Source organism: Porites lutea, chromosome 6, assembly GCF_958299795.1.
Source record: "Porites lutea chromosome 6, jaPorLute2.1, whole genome shotgun sequence".
In the NCBI taxonomy this organism is placed as follows: Eukaryota; Metazoa; Cnidaria; class Anthozoa; order Scleractinia; family Poritidae; genus Porites; species Porites lutea.
The window spans coordinates 30,314,663-30,335,779 of NC_133206.1; the positions used below are offsets into that span (position 1 = coordinate 30,314,663).

Consider the following 21,117-nt stretch of genomic DNA (forward strand, 5'->3'; position numbering starts at 1 on the left):
TTTAAAAAATTTGGATTGCCTCTATTGTACTGGTGGAACCGCTTTACTTTTACTACAGCGGGTTGTCTTTTAAGGACTACAGCGAAGATTTTAATTCTGTAACAACTTTTGATAGAAGAAAAACCCCTGGCTTTGTTTGTTTAGCTTAAGGTGAATGTTATATCCACTGATTTAGTAATGCATCACAGGACAGGGTTTTCAATTATTATCATTGATCCACTTAATAACAATTTGTACAATGGATGGTGCTATCCACGCGTAAACTACTGAGGCTTGTTATGAAAAACGGTTGGTTAAAATACACAAAAACAGACTTTCTTAGTCTTCGTAGCTGACGGGATTAGCGTGGCAGTGCTGTATTGGTTTGGCGGCGGAGCCGCGAGAAGAGTGCACTGTAATTTTTAGGGAGTTATTTTAACTCCAAAAATGGAGTAAAAATGTTAGGTACAGGATAACCCCTTTTTGGGGGTTACTTTAACTGCTAATTTAACTCCGAATTTGGGGTCATTTTCACTCCTGAAAAAGAGTTCTTTTTACTCCCAGTCTGGAGTTAAAATAACTCCGAAATGGGGTTATTTTTACTCCTTACATGGGTTGTTTTTACTCTTTTGGAGTTAATTTAACTCTGAAAGTGGAGTAAAAATTTTAGGTACAGGATAACTCCTTTTTTGGGGTGATTTTAACTCCTCAAAAAACTGGGGTCACTTTTACTCCTGAAAAAGAGTTCTTTAAACTCCTTTTTGGAGTTAAAATAACTCCCAAAAAGGAGTTAAATTAGCCTCACTAAAGGGGTTATTATAACTCCTTGAAAATTACTGTGTGTGTACAAGTCAATTTGAAATCCCGCCTGCCACAATTCTTGGGTATTGAAGAGTCCGCATCCACGCGTACGGGAGTTTCTAATTGGCTAAGAGGCGATAGAACGTCAATCAAATTATAATATTAATATCTCTACTATCTGATTATCTCCCAAGATCAAGTTAGTGCGCTCATGTGCATATGAAATAAAATTGGGCAACCAAACATAAGATTTGCGCTTGAATAAGTGTTTACGTAGGTTGCCAAAGTAGAGCAAGGGCTCGACCACTCAGGGGGTACCGCTACTTCGGGACAATTTCAGTTTGCTAAGAAAATAAACCTCACTGAAGCCCCATTGATACCAAATCAACTTAGTTTGTTAAACCAGGTTTTATAAAAAGAAAATTGGTCACAGAAAACTAAAAGACTGGCTGTCGCATAGCATTCGAGTAAGCTTTGAGCTGTGCTTATATTTGCGCTAAAATTGTCGTCGACCAACATTAGTTAGCTACTTTTGTGAAGAAAACAATTCTGAATGTATTTCAAGGACTTAACAACAAAGAGCACTATCAGTGCTAGTGGTCAGTGGTTGTTCAGTGGGCGCATGCTTAGTAGTGCGCTACATCGTTCACGTGACATATTATTAAATACCTAGGCATTCAACATTCCAGGTGTACAAACGTAAATTTTATCTAGGTTTTCTGAACGAAACTGAGTACTTCCGCTACGTGCTTAATTAGTACACGCCACTGACTTTCGGAAAAGTTCGAGACAAACCAAAATGACTTGTGCAAAACCGCACAAAATAAATTGTATGTTTAGACCTTTATAACGCAGGTGCGCATTACAAGCACTTCTTAATTATTTTAAATCACTTTGTCATGTTTTCCGTGTTTATATCGCATGCGTGAACAACTCTCCTGTAGCCAGTCAAAACAAAAAAACATTTTTCCCAAAATAACCCAAATACGTTTTCTAAAAATGAAACAAAACATTAATATGAAGATATATTTGGACGACTACTTCAATGAGTATGAAATAAAAACTTGATCAAGATTCACACTTGAATAAGCACAAAGTACCGCAAGATATGATATTTGGTGAAAATAAGCCCTGAAATGACAAATAATGAAAAATCACTATCGTCTGCAGCCAGGACCCTGGACCTCTCTTTTGCTTTCAATTTGCAAACGTTCTGCTTGATCACTCATTTATGCCGTGAAACGGGTTTAAATTGATGCAAAGGTAAAAGAATGGCACAGGTAGATGTGAATTATCAGTGATATACACAGATTTTAAAAAGACGACTGTGCCACAGTTTCAGGGTTGTACAAGCTCAGAAAGACAAGATTAGATTTAAACAGTAATGAGCCCAACTTAAATGCAACTTAACCGACGGAGCGAAAAATGGCAGTAATGCGTTGTAACACTCAAATTTTATCTTTCAGTTTTCTCTTCGTTTACTTGCATAGATATAGACCAGAGTCAACTCTAACCCACTCCTTCGATTCACCGACCTTTAGCGCCAGTAATTTAAACGAAGTTTAGCCAGTGTTTAACAAAACTAAGGTCTTCTAAGCCATTTTCGGTTTGCCGAAGGCTTTAATGTAAACACCATTTATTGTAAAGAGTTTCATGAATGCATATGGCGAAGACTAGAACTGAAAGCATTTGCCTTTTTAAAATGACCCACTAAGAAAGAGATCTGGAGGTCCTAAGATTTCCTAAAGCGCGGTCTAAGTTAGACTTCGTTTTAATAACCGACCCTTATAGCTTAAGGGCCGCTCAAGCACCCTTACAGGCTACGCTGCGCTTTAAAATTGTTCGTCGTATAAAAGTATAAGAATCAAACGGATCAAAAAGTCTATGAATAAAATTAAACATCATAATTATCAATATGTAAAGACTTGCAAATCTGTAAGTGCAGTGTCTGCTTTAAGAGTCCCACTGTTTTCTGTTAACCTCACTGTTTACCAAGCTTAATTGTTTTAACTAACATTACGCTGTCTGAGGTCTACCCTGCGAGCAGAGGTTTCTCTCTTGCATGGCTTTTAGCGTTTACGCGTAAACAAACCAACTACGCGACAGATAAGACACGCGAATGACTTCGTAAACGCTAGAAGCCATGCAAGACAGAAACCTCTGCTCGCAAAATATCTGAAGTCCGAAACAGATGCCAACGCAGTTAGATAATCGAATAAACAACTACAAGCTCGACGTGATGAATTATTATAACGAATTGAGTTGGCCAAATATGGAAGTTACCTAATATCATATGAACGCATTATCCAGTCACATGAGAACATTTCAACCATTCAACCGAGTTATAACAGAGGTCAGAAATTTCACATTCGTTCATACCTTCAGGATAGATTAGGCCATTTTTGTCTATACAATGAAAGTTTTTTACAACTTGCTTTTTCGTCAAACGTTCAAACTGCTTTGTCACAAACACTATGGAACGGTCGACCTCTTTATTTCTCTACTGAACTGAACTTCCACATCACGTAACTATGGAAAACAAGACAAACTATGAACGACAATATGGTAATATCGACGGATGTCTGTCGAGTATAACCAGAGAAATCAACGTCAATCGGATCGAAAGATACTTCCAGGAAGAAGTGAAATGGATTGAAAGGTAAGGGTAACTTTATGGATACCGAAAAACTCAAGTACTTTGATCAGTCGTTTTTCTGTTGACATTTGATGATGATGCTGTAGATCATCCCGCGTCCTGACTCTGTTGAAAAGTTCGCTAACAAAAACAAACACTGTTTGGACTGCAAATTATTCTGGTATAATTACAAAGAAGCGTAGCCGTTAAGACTCAGATTCTTCAGTTTAGAAAGTGATCAAAAGCGATCTGAGACCCTCATCTAACTGCGTAACAAAGACTCCTTGTTTTTCAGGTACGTAGACGTCACGAGTGACCGCCTACTATTACTTGACCTGAAGTATGAGATTGTCTTCGAAACTCAACCGCAACTGTGACTCAGAGGTTTTTTACGGTCATGGTTTCACTGGTAAACAACACTAAACGGATGCACATATTCTTCAACTACGGTTCTCAAGAGAACGGGGCGTCACGGTTTAAGCCCGTTTGTTCCGTACAGAGCCTGGACAAATCTATCGCGTCCCGCACTACACAGCCAGAAACCTCTTCTTCGCAAGCAAACTAGTATCCATCACTGTACCAAGTTGTTAAGAAGGAAGAGGACAAAATGGAAAGGAATAAATGTTTATATGAAACCGATAAGAGTGCCCATGCGTGCAGGCAAGTTTACCGCTGACTGAAGCACGCAGCACAACACTTTGAACGTTCCTTGGCACAACTATAACCTCCGAAAAGCTACCTCATCGTTGGATTGAAATAGTTTCCCTTCGCTTCACAAAAGGTAAGAAAAAGCGAAATTTACGGAAATGAAAAACTCGTAAGTCCAGCCGTTGATATTTTGCAAACAAGTAGAAAAGCTCTTGAAGATAATTTACCAACATGAGAAAGCATACGTACTTTCTTATTTGTTTTCGCACAGCTGTGTGACCTCGTCTAACATGATATTCCGAACAATATCTAGGGAACATTTATCTAAGCTAAACACTTTATACGATAAAACTGGAGGGAAAGCGTATCTTTTTAATTGTATTCTACATATTTAACTTATAAAGAGATGTAGTCAGCCAAGGCAGTGTCAAAGCGAAAAGTGTGAAACGCGATGGCCACTTTATCGACGTAGCGCCCAAAACTTCACAACGAAAATTATCCTGTTACTATATGCACGAAGTCCGCAGTATCAAAAATGTCGTACGGGAAAATGCTTTCGTCTCATGAGTGTCATACAGTACTGGAAGTCTGATGTTACTTTAGAACAACTTGTAAAAGTAATTCGCAGGTTGAACTACTGGCAAAGAATGCCTTATCACATGTTTGCTTTAACAAATCTTGATACAACTCCAATTCTTGCTTATTTCAGTAGAGAATTCATAACATAGAAACTAAAGCACAGGCAGTATCATTGTTAACCATGAAGCGTACAAATACATCGTTGAGTACGCCAAATATTTAGTCCAAGTTTTGAAAGCATTACAAATAAACAAAGGGAGAGCTTGAATCTTTCCTCGCGTAAAGAACAAAGCTAAATGGAAACAGCCAAGGGCTTTTATTTTATCAGGGTTTAGCTACCACCTGTACAACTTAAACGCAACACTGTGTCAACGACAAATTTGTACATTTAACACTAAAATGATCATTTTAAGTACCCTCGGAAATAGGGTTTCCACCAGTACCGCAACTTACTATGCAGAGCGATTGTCAAATTCCACCTTATTTGTGAAAAAAAGTAACAGTTACAAGACCATCCGCGAAATTTATCAGGCCTAAAATTTGATCTCTCAAAGCACACAAGCCGACGAGATTTGACAGCAAAAAGAATCCCCTTATTTGTTTGTTTAGGGATTTCGATGCCTTGTGTTTGGAAAACGGAAATTACTAAATTGTTCAATATACACAGCTGTGTCGCTGTGTCTAAGTAATCAGATGGCTGATCAAATATCAATTTATAATAGCTCAGATTAATTTCACCCGGATTTTTGAATAATGCGATAATCTCAAAGGTAATGATATCAGCCCACCAATTAGCCCTCTCAAGCAAAATAACACTCATCAGGCATGTGGGTCGCCTTGCGGAATTTAAAAAAATAACCATTCGAGGGTGAAACCTACTATTGTGACAAACAATTAATCACTGATATCCTGAAGGTACTTACTTTTGAAACGCAATGCAGGAACTAATCGACCATGTTGCGCTTTTATTGCATGTCTGCCCACGAAGAATACAACAAAGACCAGTGTTTGTGATGAGTGTGCAAGGTTGTAGAGACGTGTGAACAAAGGGGAATGAAGTAATAAAATAATAGTGTCAATTTTTTTGTCTTTTCAGTCCGTATGGCGGAACCTAAAAAGGTAAGACCCTACAATTTTTAAAGAAGCTTGAATTTTCAATAATATTGTACCTACATCATAATGTGATGTTGGGTTTTCAAGTTACAGTAATTTTGCGACTACGTTTGCATTGCAAAACAAAAACGTAATGTTATTGGCTAAACAACTCATCGAAAGAGGCGTTCTCGCGCAATTTTCCCCTCGTTTGTTGCCGATTACAGGTATTTGCTTCGAACTGGTTCATTTGTGTATTTCGATGGACTAAATAGTTTTTGCTTTCTTTTCACTTCACGTATTTGAGAGGGGAGACTTTGAACTCTCTCTCCTATGTTAAAGATTCAAAGAAAATTTATCCAAAAAATGCCCTGCACTTTCCCCAGATCACCTTGACTTCACCCCTTCCATTTGTTTGCCACTTAATTCTACAGGGTGTCATTAACCGAGTGTAGGAGAGAGAGTTACCTATAATATTCTCAGCGTTTTAAGGAAGTTAAGACGTTATGAGTCATTCAAAAGTGGTTGTCAGTTCAGATCTTGCATAAGACGTTGACAAATTTTATTACTATTACTTTTAAGGATGAAAATGAAAACTCATCTGATGAGGAGGACAAAAATAGGTAAGAGTAACAAATAGACAGATATAGCAGCGTTCGTTTGTCTAGCAAGTAACCCTTTCAGACTAACTGAAAAATAAAAACCTTCTTAGTGTCCTTGTTTTAAAATGTGAGCCGAAATACGAATGTTCCACTACGTTAAAAACCCTATTTGGGGCGTCCAAGAAGCCAATAGACTGTTTGAGGTGTATTAGTGTTCTCAAATGGTCCCTTGTTGCCCTTCATGTTACTCGCATATTAGAAACAACTGTTAAGGATAATTTTCGAATACGATTCTTGTAAAGATCGCCTAAAACCGTTTCTCCCGCTACTTTGCGGATTTCACAGCGTTCCTCTCTAACTTACACAGCCGCTCTTGCTGAAAATCAAACGATTTTCTTCTTACAATTAGTTTGCGTTGACTTAATGAATGCATAATAGTACTGAATTTAGTATACAAATAGAGTAAACATTTCTTACCTGTATGTTGACGCCATTTCAGTGACAGTTCTCAAAGTACGGAAGTCGAAGAGGAACATCCTCGAGAGGACAATGGGTATTCCCTGGAAAGGGAATCACCCTTTCATCAGGTGAGGTCATCATCGTGAATCTCTCAACATCTGCCGAAACAAATAACTATTGCTTAGGAGGAGGAAGAGGAAGAAACAATGAATCAAGAAGCACAACAAGCCACAGACCAGGAATGTGGTCCACGAGGAGCTATCTGGTAAGACAAAAACTTGTATGGAAAAAATGATAATTAAATAAAGCCCAACTTGACCGCCTATGATCAAGTAGGATTAGTATATAAACCCTGCAGTACGCGACTTGCAGGGCTCGAAATACTCACAGACGCGGAAAATGTAATTAACCCTTTGACCCACTTACATTTTCCGCGTCTGTGAGTATTTCGAGCCCTGCAAGTCGCGTACTACCGAGTTTATATACTAATCCTACTTGATCATAGGCGGTCAATTTGGGTTTATATAATTATCATATTTACACCAGTAGACAATTAAAAAAAGGAAACATTCCATGAATTTAAATTCAGTTGTATATCAAGGATTTAACATAATTCTACACGTCTTATTTCAGTGGTTTAGCTTCTCAGCTGCCCTATCACAGTTCTGCAGTCTCTCAGGTAGGTACAAATCATCGATCACAGTGCAGTGTATAACTTTGTGGTAACTAAATAATTATCGCTTTGACCCTTTAGAAAATAAGTTTGGTTCTTGTTCTTTTCTTTTTTGGTTGTTTTGTTGTTTGTTTATTCAACTTTAATTTGTAGCAAATCAATAAAAGATGTACGGTTTCTTTACTGACTTCTTTTTTTTCAGAACCAGCCAGAGAGATATGCCCAGCTAGCAGCTGCAGGGCAAATAAGGTAATGAGCGTAAAGACACACATGTAACTGGGTTGTGCTTTATGGAAGTCAGAATGTCCAGACAATATAAAAGGGGGATGGGCAAAACGTTTTTTTCATTTCCAATTGGATTGTGATAGTAATGCAAGACAATCAAGGTGAAGGTTCCCAGATGATGCCGTCAGGGAAAGTTTTCAATTGACCAATTGTAACACCACAGTACACTGGGTCGTAAAAGTTGCATTAGCTCTGACACTACAAAACAATTTTTAAACAAAAGAAACGTGGTTATTGACAAAGCTGTTGCAAAGATCTTACGACACATTAACTACTCTATAATTCGATTCTCCTCGCCTACTGTTGTACATTTATCTCACTTTTAGGTCCCAGAATTTTGTGGCAAATTCGGAACGGGCGCGTGCACAGCCGCAGGTAGGTAGTGAGGGAAATAGGGTATTAACACAGTATTATTTACGCCCCATGTATTATACATGTCATACATTAATAAAAGGGTATCTTGCAGTTAAAACTTCTGAGCCCTCCTTTTCCATAAGCTTATGTAAATAAACACGATAAACTTAGAAGAATAGAAAAGCGATTCTGAGAATCGTTTGATATGCAGGTTCGTAAGCTTTGCAATCACGGAAATCCAGTAAGCCTTGAAAACAATGTAACCTGCTTTAAAAAAAGAACGCAAAGTGCGTTGTCAGTTGCATCTAAATGCGCTGGAAAAAAGGATAACGATGCAATTTTGTTTTTATAGAGACGTATATAAACTTGCTACGCCATAACCAGGAAAATGATATCATAGTGGGTTGCCAGACCTTTTTTTTCCTGGTAGAATACATTTCTTGTTAACTTAGATGTCGTGTATTAATCTGATGAAGTAATGGTAGAGCAGTACAGCGTGGCCTCTCGTTCGAGGCATCTACATCGAGTGGACAGCATTTTTAGTCTTAACCTGGGTACAAGAGGTTTTAGTCGCGTGCGGCGTAGATGTTTCGGGGTCGGTCGCAGGCCGCACGCACGAGCGGCGCATTAAAAGTCTCTGGCACCCAGGGTATTTTAGTCTTGACAGACCACGGTAACGTCCCTATAACATACACATTATTCAAAGAAAGCCGGACGTATACTTTTTTCAGTCTTAACGGTATTTCGACTTCTGCTGACAAAAAAAACCTAACTGACTTAAGCAACTGGTGTGACTGAGAAATATAAGAAAAGATGACTGACCTAAAGTTATCAAACCCCAAGTATTGGACGTGTGACAATTTAAGGAACATGGACGACATTTTTACTTTCCCGGTATTTTTTCAAGTCTAACTTAAACTTTATCATATCTTCCACAGCACCACGAGGAAACTGGTCCCATGGCAGTAATTACCTTTGTACTTGTCTTGTATTCATTAAATGCTATGTAGGCATCATTTAAATAAAAGTTGTGTTAAAATTATGCTGCTTGGTTTAATTTTGATGACACAACCCTACCCTTCAGTTTACTTTAATGCAACAAATGGCACTCTTTGAATGATTAGTGACGTCCAAAAATGGTATTTTATTGTTTCTGTAGACTGCTAGCAGTCCGCCTTTTCTGTTACATCCGTCAAGTTCTCAAACGGAGTGAGCGCGTAAGTACTAAGGACTAGGGCGAGAACAGAGAAGGCGCTCATTGTAGAAAAATCCTCGGGCCAAACTGCGAGTATCGAAAAGCTGGACGGTACTATCCACTAAAATACAAATATTTTTTTAGTGGAAAACACAACTGGATTTCCTTTGTTAACGATTATCAACAAGATCTGCGCCCCCTGATACGTGCGTAAGCGCGTAAAAATTACGTGCGTAAACAGAAAAAGAGGCAATGTGTGAAATGTCGCGCGTTGACGTAGAAGTTGAAACTCGCTCAACTTTTATGTTAACTACCCACTAACGAAACTGAGCTCTTTTCTATTATAATATGCCTGGACGCTACCAAATTTGTATTGGTAAGCGTCCTTATTCTTGTAGAGAAGATTTGCCAGAAACTTTGGGAAAAACCACGGCCCAAGAATAAAAAAAGTCCACTTCCGGCTGACGTGTGTCGCCGAACACGCGTAAAAATTTCCGTACGTGTGCACACAGAAACGGAATTACGCGACAGTGGAAATCCACATTAAAAGAAGGGCTTTCACTCTGAATACTTGAAAATTTGTCGCGAGACAGGAGTTACGCAGACCATACCGACCCTCCCCATCCCCAATTCTCACTAAGGGCTCTGACTTGTCTAAAGCATGCATGCGCGCTTCTAGTTGGCTTTGTCATTTTCAACCACTTCCTGCTAATATTAACTTTCTCGTGACATGATTTACTGAGTTAGCTGTGTGGTGTTAAAGTCTAATAGGAAAAAACAGCTACAATAGCCGTCACATTTGTTGAAACGCCTGTCAGTTTACACCCCACGCAATGTTGATTCACGCACAAAAAAAAAAAAGCTATGCGACTCTTAACGCCAGGAAAGGAGAGGAGAAGAACACAGAGAAAGATGGACAGGACGGTTGTGAACTGAGGTATGAAATGAAAAATCCCTAGCTTTCGTCTAAGGTTTTAAAAAAATTTGACAAGCACTGTTGCTGTCCACAGTGGATGACACTCGCGAACTTTACGTTAAATGAAGGGTTAACACTTTAACCCATTACCACGATAATCCTGGGTTATTTTAAACCAGCTTTGGACAACCCGACCCTGTTTTAGATCAGAAGAAAGACTTAGAATCCTACCAAAGGCCATCGCCAGCTCTTTACGCCTAACGTGTATCAGATTAGCGCGCTTGTAGCTGGGGGTCACGTGACCTATCTCATGCTAAAAAAAACTCTCTAAAAAATACCAGAGTCGGTATGATACCAAGGTGCTTCGAATAACGGTGCTTCAATTATCACTGGAAGAATTCGCCGGACCGCAAGCAGTCAGGTTGCCCTCCAATACTTTTTCCCATACAAATAGTAATAATTTTCCATACATTCCAAAGACCCATATATTTCACCGATAATCGATAATGGTGAAATTACGTTCTCGGGTACAGTTCCACCCTTGTTTAGTTAATAGCGTACCGTTAAAAAAAAGAGAGAGTTACTCGCGGGCAGGCTTAAAGGGACACTTTCACAACACAACGTAAAACGTAAGGATTTAGTCGAACTCCTTAGGATGGCCGTACAATGTGAATTGCGCTTTATATGAACAGGCTGATAGAGTTGCCATAGGTTCCCCAATCGGGCCTTTTGCAGCAAACGCCTTTCGATAAGAAGAAAACCTTGAGCGCAAAGCAAAACTCCAACGAAACAACACCAACTGACTTCCTTGCCACAATAAACCGCGCCCACTACTACAGAAGTTCACAGCCAGGGCATTCTTTCCTTCGTTGGTATTCAGCATCCCGAATAGAAGCGAAGAAGGTTTATATGACACCTGCTGGCACTTGTCTATTACGACACTATCAGAGCTACAGGAAAGAAGCTCATAAAAACTTTGCTTTACCGTGCACATAAATTGTCCTCGTCTTCTCGGTAGAGTGAAGTCGATTAAAGACTGTATGTGTACGAGTGAGGAAGTACTCACAACACCAAAAACACCAGAAAAAAGTGAACATTAAACAGTTTGGTATCTCAAAGGTTTCTATCCTTTGAATTCACGCCAGAAACGAATTCACTGTAGATAATTATGTTTTAATCAATTTCTCGTTGGAAGCAGTAAGTAGCAATAATTCCCGAACTCGGCCAAGTATGCAACATATCAAGTCATTGTTTTTACGTTCTAAGTTTCTAACTGAGTAGTTAGAGCCAAACGGAGTGGATGTTTTGCTGGACTTCAAAGCAGTCCTAGACAGTATGGACGCCTTGCGAGCCTATTTCGTTAACAGCTTTCCACTTTGTCCCATGACTCTCTGCAAGCTTCGACAATCGCTTTGCGCATGCTTCAATCGATGTATGGCACGAAAGAAAGGAGTTTATTTTGAAGTTTGGCTCGAGGATATCGGACGCATCAAAAGACAAAGTAAACAACACCGGTAAGTAAAGAACCTCAAAGAGAAGACACCTATACTTTTTAGATTTCACTTACTGTGGGCTCCGCCATGCGCTGTGTTACAGAAAAGAAGAGAATATAATCAATGTTACACTTCACTTCGTACACAACAGGTTGTTTGAAATTAATCGCTCCTTGCGTGTGGCTAAAAATTGCCAAAATCAACATGGAATTAGAACAACAAATACAGAAAGAACAACATTTGGAAGTGGGGCTCACTAGATCATGGCATGATCTAGGAATCTTAAACGGTTCACAAGTAGCCACATGTCATTGTACTAAGTGTCTAACACTGACTGAATACAAGACGATCTGTTATGGTAATGTACAATTTTGCGGCTATCGAGTAACGCAACCTTCCCACTAATTAAGCTGTCTTTAATCAGTCGATAAGTAAGGAGATAAATGTTTCCACTTCCCACATAATACCTAATGTGAGCAGATAGTCTTATCGTTTTGTCAAATACGTTGATTCCACGGTTTTATCACAATGGCGGCGTAAACAATCACGATGATTCCGCTCCAGTGACGCAAGAGTACATAACGTAAAGCTCCCGCCCACATTCAAAAGCCACGCGACATTTAATAGTTCTTTACTTGACTGATTAAGAGGTATTATAATAATATTGACGGAACTTAACACAAACATCAGGGGCACTTGATACACGTTAAATTAAACGCTTGACAACACAGACCACATAGTGCTATTTGTAGATTGAAAACATCAACTTTGACGTAATAGTTAGGTCACAGGCAGCAGAGGAGTTATTTATGTCCTTGATTGCAGTTAAATTTTTCAGTTAATGGCATGATGCGCCTTTGTTTGTATTAAACCATCATGCGATCTTGTTACTGGTGTAAAATATAATCCTTACACAAGTTCATATTCGATTCTACAGTAAACAAAGGCACATATCGCTCTATGAGCTGAAAAATTTAACTGCAATCAAGGACACAAATAACTCCTCTGCTCCCTGTGGTTAGATCACACAGATTGCAGTCAAGTTACGTTTCAGATTAAGCCAATCTCGGTTGGCCCTCCAGAGGTATCGTCCTATTCAAAAAAAATAACATTACATGGGAACAAAGCCCGTAAGAAAAAGGAAATATTTTAAAAAGCTAAAAACAAAAAAAATACTTTACACCTGTCTCTGGAGTTGACACTAGCGGAAGTTCGAGTATGGCACAGACAACTAATATTAAATAGTTCAGTGCCAATAACTTTAAAAAACCAAATACCTCGGAAAATACATCAATGTTGTGTGTCAACATTTACTTTGCTACTACTAAAACTCTACTGTAAAAGTGTTTCATCCATGTTTAAAGAGTTTACTTAATAACCCTTTCCTTTTTCAAGCCTTTTGAAATAAAAAAATTATCATTCATTGAGCTACGTCGGCTTGGCATTAACAAAATGGCTTAGAACGAGGTTTTGTTAAAAACTGGCTTAAGTCATATTTAATAACTGACCCTCACCGTCCACGGTTCACAGACCAAGCTCTCAGTAATTGCTCATACGCACCTATCGTGTGTCTAATTCACGCACTCTACAGACTAACCAAGAATTATTTCAATGTTAAAATCTTACATAGCTAAGATAAAATAATGTTGAAGCCAAGCACTTATAACGGAAAAACTATTTAAGGACATTTAAGAGTACAGGAAGTAGGCTCAGGAATTAAATGCCCCCCACAAAACGCTCGTATTTAAAATATCAGGAAGTCACGCCAGTTCAATCCAATGAGACAAATGCACTCTTTTCTTTCATAAGAATGTTGTTCTTCAGGCGCTGGCTGAATACTCTTATTCTTCTGCCAATTTTTGGCTTGTATAATTCTTGAGTTACAGCTTTTGACATTTCCATTAAACAATGTGTTGGGCTATAAGCTGCAGTTAATGCACATTTTTCCGTTTTGATGGCTAAATTTCCCATTAAGAGAAAGGAATAATTTTACGGTTAAGTTAAAAACGTATAATTATATTGTATTTACCAATTTTCAACACAAAATTATATCCTTTTCAAAATATTGGCCTTGGGTTTATTCTTATCATATTCTTACAATTTCGCAAATTTCAGCCTCGGTATATAAAATATATTCTTATAAAAATCAGAGTGTAGATTCCAGACTTCTTTTATTGTTTTTAATGTACGCAAGGCTTAACTACGGGCCATGTTATTTGACGTCGAAACTTACTGAATGAATTAAGAATAATATTTTATATTAGGAATCAAGCGTTTGAAAAATTTAACGCGTCAATAGATCTGGTTTTAGTGTGATTAATTATCTAGCAATCACAATTTTAATGAATTTTTCGTACTTTTATCATTTTAGGTATCCCTGTAGCGTTGCCGTAATTCAACCCTTGGATTGCAAGGTTATATAAAATACGCTCTAACGACATTATATAAATGACGGCTAACAATATAGTGTTTTTATCTAATCTTTTTTCTTTTCTTTCTTTTTTTTTTCAGATGGCTGAAAAGAAGGTAAGGGCTTTTTTTCATAAAGAATGCTGGTTAAGATCGTACCTCTAAGCGTTTAATAGGGTCTCTCAAAGGATTAAAGTGGACTCAAACTAAAACGATTATAATTTGACAGCCTGTAACTTAGAAATGAAAAACTTTATCGTATCGATTTCTTGTGGATTTGAAAGGGAACAGTTCTTTTACGCTATTAACAACTGCACCGCTGGTTGGAGGTTGGGTGCCTCCAGTATCCAGGGGCTTCCACTGCTTTGGGCAGCCACCTCCTATAACAAATAACACCAAAGGTGGCCCAAGATCAAAATATAACCATAGGCACTGTTGCGTAACGCTAAAAATAGATAAATTTGTGTGGGAGAAAAAAACAATTGTGTCTGTAGCCTACGAATGTGAAAGGATTTAAATAGAAATAGGCTAACCTTGGTTAAGTTGTGTGTTTCTTCTTTGGTGTGTGGTTTCCAATCCGATTTATGGCCATTTGAAAGGGTTTTATCGGAACCGGTATGCTCCCTCTATAATCCTTTCCTATAAATCGGCTCGGAAACCACATGGCTGGCATAACAGCACAACCAACCAATGAGCCCTTTTACAAAGGAAAACCATGCACTTACGTAACGTGAAGGATGTAGCGAACTAATGAGTATGCGAATACGGATCGACCACTGACCACTAGAACTGGTAGCGCTCTAACATCATTTAAATACATTATAAGAAAAAAAATTATGGGGTTTCTTAAAACTAAAGTTAACTATCAGTTCTGAAAATGTATGATCTCTCTTATTTTTTTTTTTAGACGGGGCCAGAGGCTTCAAATGGAGAAGACAACAGCCAGCTGAGCCAGTGAGATCTCTTCCTCATTCCTTAATAGTCTTACTATTTTTATACATTTTTACGCAGAAAATTTGGAGAAGTACACATTCGATCAAATTTACTTATAAAAACGTGACTTTTTCCTTATGAAACCCTTGATGTCTTGTTTTTTTTTCTTATGCCTCTACGTCTCGTAGCTAAGGAACTGTCTGGATAAAAAAAAACAATTAACGGAAAAATATTTGTTCTAGGGGTCAGGCTCACGAAGAGGAAGACGAACAGCAAAATTTACAGCTGGTTAATAGAAACAATACATTGGAGGATGGAAATGTATGTAACAGTCTTAGCACTCATTTAGACCTACACGAAAGTGATTTTATGAAAGGTCAGATGTAAAAGTGCATGACCTTTAGTTCTGAACGTTTTCTTGCTCATGTTATCAAGATTCATCCCACCTTTAACAGAGAACTGTTAACAAGAGAGGTGCCAATAACAAAGATTTCTTAGAAAGAAAATGGATACTGATCCCTTATTGACATTATTTAATATCTAATACTTTGTTCTGTGAAAAAAAAGGACAGGTTCCACATTGTTTTCAACCACCACGACTCCAACAACGTGTTTACCTTCTTTTATACTAGCTCTTTCCTCTGCCCGGTTGGACGGAAAAAGGACAAAGAGTGCAGCAGTGCACTGAAGAGAACCCCCCAGGGTATGGCATAAAATAAATAGAGGATATTACATGGCTGCGCGGAGGCGAACGAGTGAATATTTTTTCAACACGAGAAGAGAAATTTCGTATCTCCAAGCGGCCATGTAATGTTCTATTTACTATATAATCACCAATGAACTACCAAACCATTTCACTTTAATAGTTTTTCCGTGTGAAAGGCGCAATTTATTATGAAGCCATAGCAACAGTGATATTTTCACATGTGAAGATAACATGTTATCATTCGAAGCAAATGTTTCTTCCTTTTCATTGGCCGAGAGCCCACCACGTGACCTGCAAATAACTGCCTACAAATAATGGTCTGCTCATGCGCCATGTCGTTCAACTGTTTTTGGCTGCAAATACTATTCTGCTCATGCGTAAATGAAACCACACTTTTCTCCTTCTTGCGATCGCCTTTGCGTGAAAATGGCAGATCGCTTCGCTTCCCGAAGATATTCCTTAAAAAACAAACTCGGTGATCGAATGATAAAACAATTATTGAACTCGGTTATCGCAAAATATCGTGATTTGTCAGTGTCTCGCAGATCAATTATTTGCCTCAGCCTTCGGCTTTGGCAATTAATTGATCGGCTCGCCACAGACAAATCACGACATTTTGCGATAACCGAGTTCAATAATTCTTAATTATTCCCAGAACGTGCCTGGACTCTTGATTGTCGGATCTGTTCGGTGTAAATCAAGAGAGGATAAAGGAGACAGAGAAGGCATCCCCCATACACACCCTGTTCCACAGGTAATTCGTCTCGAGATATTTTTAGAATCGAGATAAAGTTACCTCGCGCGCTGCGTGGATGTTTCGTGGAGGTTCCGCATGACTAAACGCCGTGCAAAACATGTCGGGCGAAAGGCACTGAAAGCGTAAAGAGATCGAGAGCATTTCTGAATATTGAAGCGAAATGAGTCGGGGCTCACCTGGGAAAAGGAAATCGCTGGACTCTTTGACAACCTGTGAAATCAATTTAACTCGAAGTTGTCGTAACCTCAGTACTTTAACAAAATGAGAAATTTCGCCAGTCTATTGAAACCGGTCCTTTGTATAATAAAGCAAGTAAGACGCCAAGTGTTATTTTTGTTGAATAATAAAAGACTAATAAAAGAATGAATATCAAACCAGAAATTGCTCTCTTCAAACTGTAAATTATAAATGATCCTGAGAGAATATTCAGTGTGTTAGGGATTTCCCTGCTCTACTGTTAGCTCTAGCTATACAAGAAAGGAAAGGGGATTCTTTTTTAATTTCCGTTTCGCTGACACAGCTTTAGCAGAAATCTCTCTTTAGTCGTTTTCGTCGACAAAACAAATAGGAATATCGCTCTCCGCGTCTTTTGCCAATTTTTTCTGCGTCAATTCGTGAAGGACGCGTGGCTCTGAGCGTGGGTCATCCACGCGGAAAACATTCGCGCCATGTGATTGGCTGTTATCTAATCCCCCTGGGGATCTATGGTCTTAAAAATAACTGGAGACGAATTACCTATGAAATAGGGTGTGTATGGGGGATGCCTTCTCTGTCCCCTTTATCCTCTCTTGGTGTAAATGTATGGTACAACGGGCGACAAAAACGTGAAACGAGCTGAAAAGCCTTGTTGTGCGTTTAACAACCCAAATTCAAACGTGTCTTGCAACAGATCAGGTTGTTGCAGGTCGCAAAACGTTGTTGTAGAAATTAGAGAGTAGTTCTCCTTTTTGCAACCAAATCTGTACATGCTGCGCAGTTTAACGGCCCAAGGCGAACTTTTTTAGCAACAAGTGACGTAGCTTCCGTGTATATTGTGACGTCCGAGTAATTTTAACCAATCAGAAGTTAGTATTCACACATCTTGCAACAGCCTGATTTGTCGCAAGACAGGTTTGAACGTCAACATCGTTTTTCAACTCGTTTTGCGGCAATGTTGCAAAACAAGTTGCATGTTTTTGTTACCCCTTAAGCCGTAGCTAAACTCGCATGACGCTTTGGCAACTCTCCTCATGTTTCCACTGAACTAGTCTGATTCTACTAAATAAGCAATTGGCCAAACGAAACGCGCGCACAAATCAGTGGGTGTAGAACAACAGTAAAACGTTTGTGTTATAAGCAGTCTTTTCCGCTTTATTTCTTCTTCGTGCGTGCTTCTAGAAGTTAAGATGAGGGGTACAGTTTTGCTATTTTTACCCTCAAGATGACTTGATCAGTCGAAAACGTTTGGTTTAATATTTATACAATATTTTAGACATAAGATAGTAGTTTAGTTTCAGTTCTATTTCTTTTTTATTTATTTATTTAATTCAATATTTATCCAGGGGCATCCAATTTAGCAGAGCTAGTTTAAATGGAGACCTGACACAACACAAAAACAAAGACATTACACATTAAGACTAGACAATTACGTTAAAAAGGCAACATGTTCCGCAGGCGTTACTGTTTAAAATGACGCTTTAGCTTGATTTTAAATTCGCTGAGCATCTCTACTTGTCTAATGATTCTCGGTAAGGTGTTGTAGGTCCGAGCACCGCTTATTCTGAAGCTACCTTGGTATTTAGTAGTTTTTGCGAAGGGAGGGCGCAGCAAATCACGGCTTTTGGTGTTATAGCCATGGAAAAGGTGCGCGTGCCTAAACTCAGTAAGTAAGTGCGAAGGCGCTATTCCGTGAATACACTTATGAACTAAGACACATTTGAGATAATTCCATTTTCTTGGCTACTCACTTAATTTATGGTAATCAAAATGTAATACTCCTCAACAATATTGCAATTAAATACACAATATAAAGAGTAAAACAACACTTCTTTTGATCTTTCCTTTTAGGGGTATCGACACTGAAACAGGAAATCCCCAGGTAGGCATTTACGACGTACAAATGTAGCTTTTAAAAAAGGTATCTCCTAGAATAAGTGAAACACGAAGATCGGATTTAGATTTTTGATCTAATGAATCTACTTGGGCCATGGGTTCCTCTTTATGTTCACAATCCAGTACTGTATATTTTTTGTAAAACAAAGGAAAAGAAAATCCCTTTTTGGATGCAAGAACTGAACCCGTATTTCCATTCTCTCAAAGAAACGTACCACCCTTAGACGAGCTTTCTAATGGTGTCGTATGTTAGATTTAAGATAGTTTTATTACAAAAATGTATTTGGGAGTTTAATCTCTAGTTTCTTCGAAACTTAACAGACCCGATGCAAAAATGGCTGTTGGATTAATATTCTTTCGTTTAAATCAAAATTAGCCTGACTAGCCTCCTTCTTCAGTACAAAATTAAAAAGAATACATTATCTCAAGTTGGGCTAGTCAGGCTAATTTTAATTTAAACAAAAGAATAATAATCCAGCAGCCATTTTTGCATTGGGTCCATGAGTATGGGCACCCTTGGCATGATGCTGTGCTAATTCTTTCTTACATGTCGCTTTTATTTTACATTTTTTCACAGGAACACGAATGTTTGTGTCAGACATGTCAAAGCACATAGATATATGACGTAACTCTTGTTAGGTTATAATTTCTTAAAATACTCAAAGGAGATCAAAGGCTGTAATCAAGACCACTACATAGCTCTCTCCCTCTCTCTCTCTCTCTCTGTGTCTCTCGTTCATTTATCGTAGATACTGCATAAAAAGAATGTAATGTAAACATTTATAAGATCACTGTACTGAACTAAACTAAACAACTTCACTGACGTATCACATCTTCTAGCTGGAAACATGCAGCCCACTAATCTAGTTGTAGCAGAAAAATTTGCACATGCAATACGTTTGACCCCCATACGAAGAACAATCGCGACCGGGACAAGGTGAAACATATTTCCCTTGTCTGGATTTCTGCGATATTTATTATGTAAAGTGGTCTGTGTTCAAAATATATTATGACTATCCGTGACTTTTCATGTAAACATTACGTGACCTTTTATGCCCCCATTGTCAGGTGCAATACTGGAATAGGTTTTTTTGGTAGAATCCGACATCATGCATGATATGGAATATCGACGAAAAAAAGTTGAAAAACTGATTTTACGTTAGGAAAAAACGAAAGAATTGCACATAAATAGTGTGTATTTTTTATATAAAGTATAAAATTAAATCATTAAAGAAACAAATTAGCGAACACAAAGAGTAAAAGTTGATTTTGGATTCATGAAGCTGGATGTGTTTGTTTCCTTGTAGGCCGTTTCTACGAATAAGGTTTTACCTAGGGGTAAAACACACTTGAACTTGATATTCGTTTTCTGTCTTATAAGGAAAGGCATTATATATGATCAGATCTGGAAGGTCTGAAGCCAAAAATGATCAATTAACCGCAGGTGCAGGGAATAATCTTTTCAGGCTTGTGCTTGTAGTTACATTTCAACACTGGGAACCAGAACAGAAACAACTACGAACGTAGAGCAGGTTTGTTGGACGTAACATTCATACAGACGTTGCCTTACCTGTAATCCTTGTGGTGCTAAAAAGCGATCATAAGGAAACAAAGGCAAGACAGGCTAGGCAAAAACTCTGCTATTCTTTGTTTCCTTGTCAGAAGCCCCTTGCTTAATTTCTAAACGCCAGGGTCGCCGCTTCCGCCAAAATTAAAATTCTCATTTGTCACCCTATTCATTTACCACAGAAGTACTGGGGACAAGTTGATAAAATATCAATCAAACACATCTTGTGTGATCTTGTCCTTAATTCTCATGACCACTCTATTTTACAAAGTATTGCTATTACAAGGAGAAATTTGATGCTGATCACTCTTAGGGTTAAAAGGGTTAACAAAGCCGTAATCCAATTTTAACACTGGGAATCAGACAGGAAAGCCCAGGTTCATGCAGGGTTGTCACTAAGATTTCAAGTTGCCGGGTAAATACATCAAGTAGGCGGGGAATCAAACGGCTAGGGATTTCTTTTGGTTCTATTTTTCTTCTATTTTCCAGTAAAAGTAGCCGGGGACTAGTCTCTTAGTAGCCGGGGAAAATCCCCGGCCCCCGGCTCTTAATGACAACCCTGTTCATGAGATATTTATTTTGCTCGTGGGAGAGGAAAATCTATTTACGTTGAAAGCTATACTTTTGCCCAATATCCCGACTCTTACAATATCTACCACTATTTTCCGAGAGATCTGCCACTATTTCCGAGAAGTGCTTGTGTACCTATACAAACAACTTCATGTAAAACGTTGCGGAAGTGCAACATCAAACGGACAGCAGATTGAAATCAAACAAAGGCCAAATGAACAATCGAGAATTTAATGTAACCGTTGACTATAAAGTTCACTAAATCATGCATAGACCGAATTAGTGTGACTGTCAGATAGTCAAATAAATTCACTTCTTTAGAACTGTCACCAAATGTGTGTTCCGACCGAGCAGCGTTGATTGAAAACAGAAT

At 38.4% G+C, this 21,117-nt stretch overlaps 3 protein-coding genes and 1 long non-coding RNA gene across 5 annotated transcripts in view; all 4 read left to right on the forward strand.

Moving 5' to 3' along the window:
- Positions 1–21,117, forward strand: part of LOC140940228 (uncharacterized) — a 230,704-nt gene that overhangs the window by 92,051 nt on the left and 117,536 nt on the right. The window lies entirely within an intron of this gene.
- Positions 3,134–6,959, forward strand: LOC140940243 (uncharacterized). Its single transcript, XR_012166325.1, has 5 exons — positions 3,134–3,439; positions 3,711–4,196; positions 5,739–5,761; positions 6,317–6,357; positions 6,836–6,959. It is a non-coding gene; the product is annotated as an uncharacterized lncRNA (long non-coding RNA).
- Positions 6,985–9,149, forward strand: LOC140940225 (uncharacterized). Of its 2 annotated transcripts, XM_073389147.1 has the most exons (5): positions 6,985–7,060; positions 7,429–7,474; positions 7,671–7,717; positions 8,080–8,128; positions 9,046–9,149. In XM_073389147.1, the coding sequence occupies exons 1-5, from the start codon at positions 7,002–7,004 to the stop codon at positions 9,115–9,117; spliced, it is 273 nt and encodes a 90-aa protein (XP_073245248.1). In that variant the 5' UTR covers positions 6,985–7,001; the 3' UTR covers positions 9,118–9,149. The 2 variants fall into 2 exon arrangements, with proteins under 2 accessions (XP_073245248.1, XP_073245247.1); XM_073389146.1 differs by having other exon boundaries at positions 8,080–9,149.
- Positions 11,554–20,412, forward strand: LOC140940711 (uncharacterized). Its single transcript, XM_073389675.1, has 8 exons — positions 11,554–11,732; positions 14,083–14,125; positions 14,223–14,237; positions 15,028–15,074; positions 15,296–15,374; positions 15,686–15,756; positions 18,563–18,593; positions 19,185–20,412. The coding sequence occupies exons 1-8, from the start codon at positions 11,554–11,556 to the stop codon at positions 19,221–19,223; spliced, it is 504 nt and encodes a 167-aa protein (XP_073245776.1). The 3' UTR covers positions 19,224–20,412.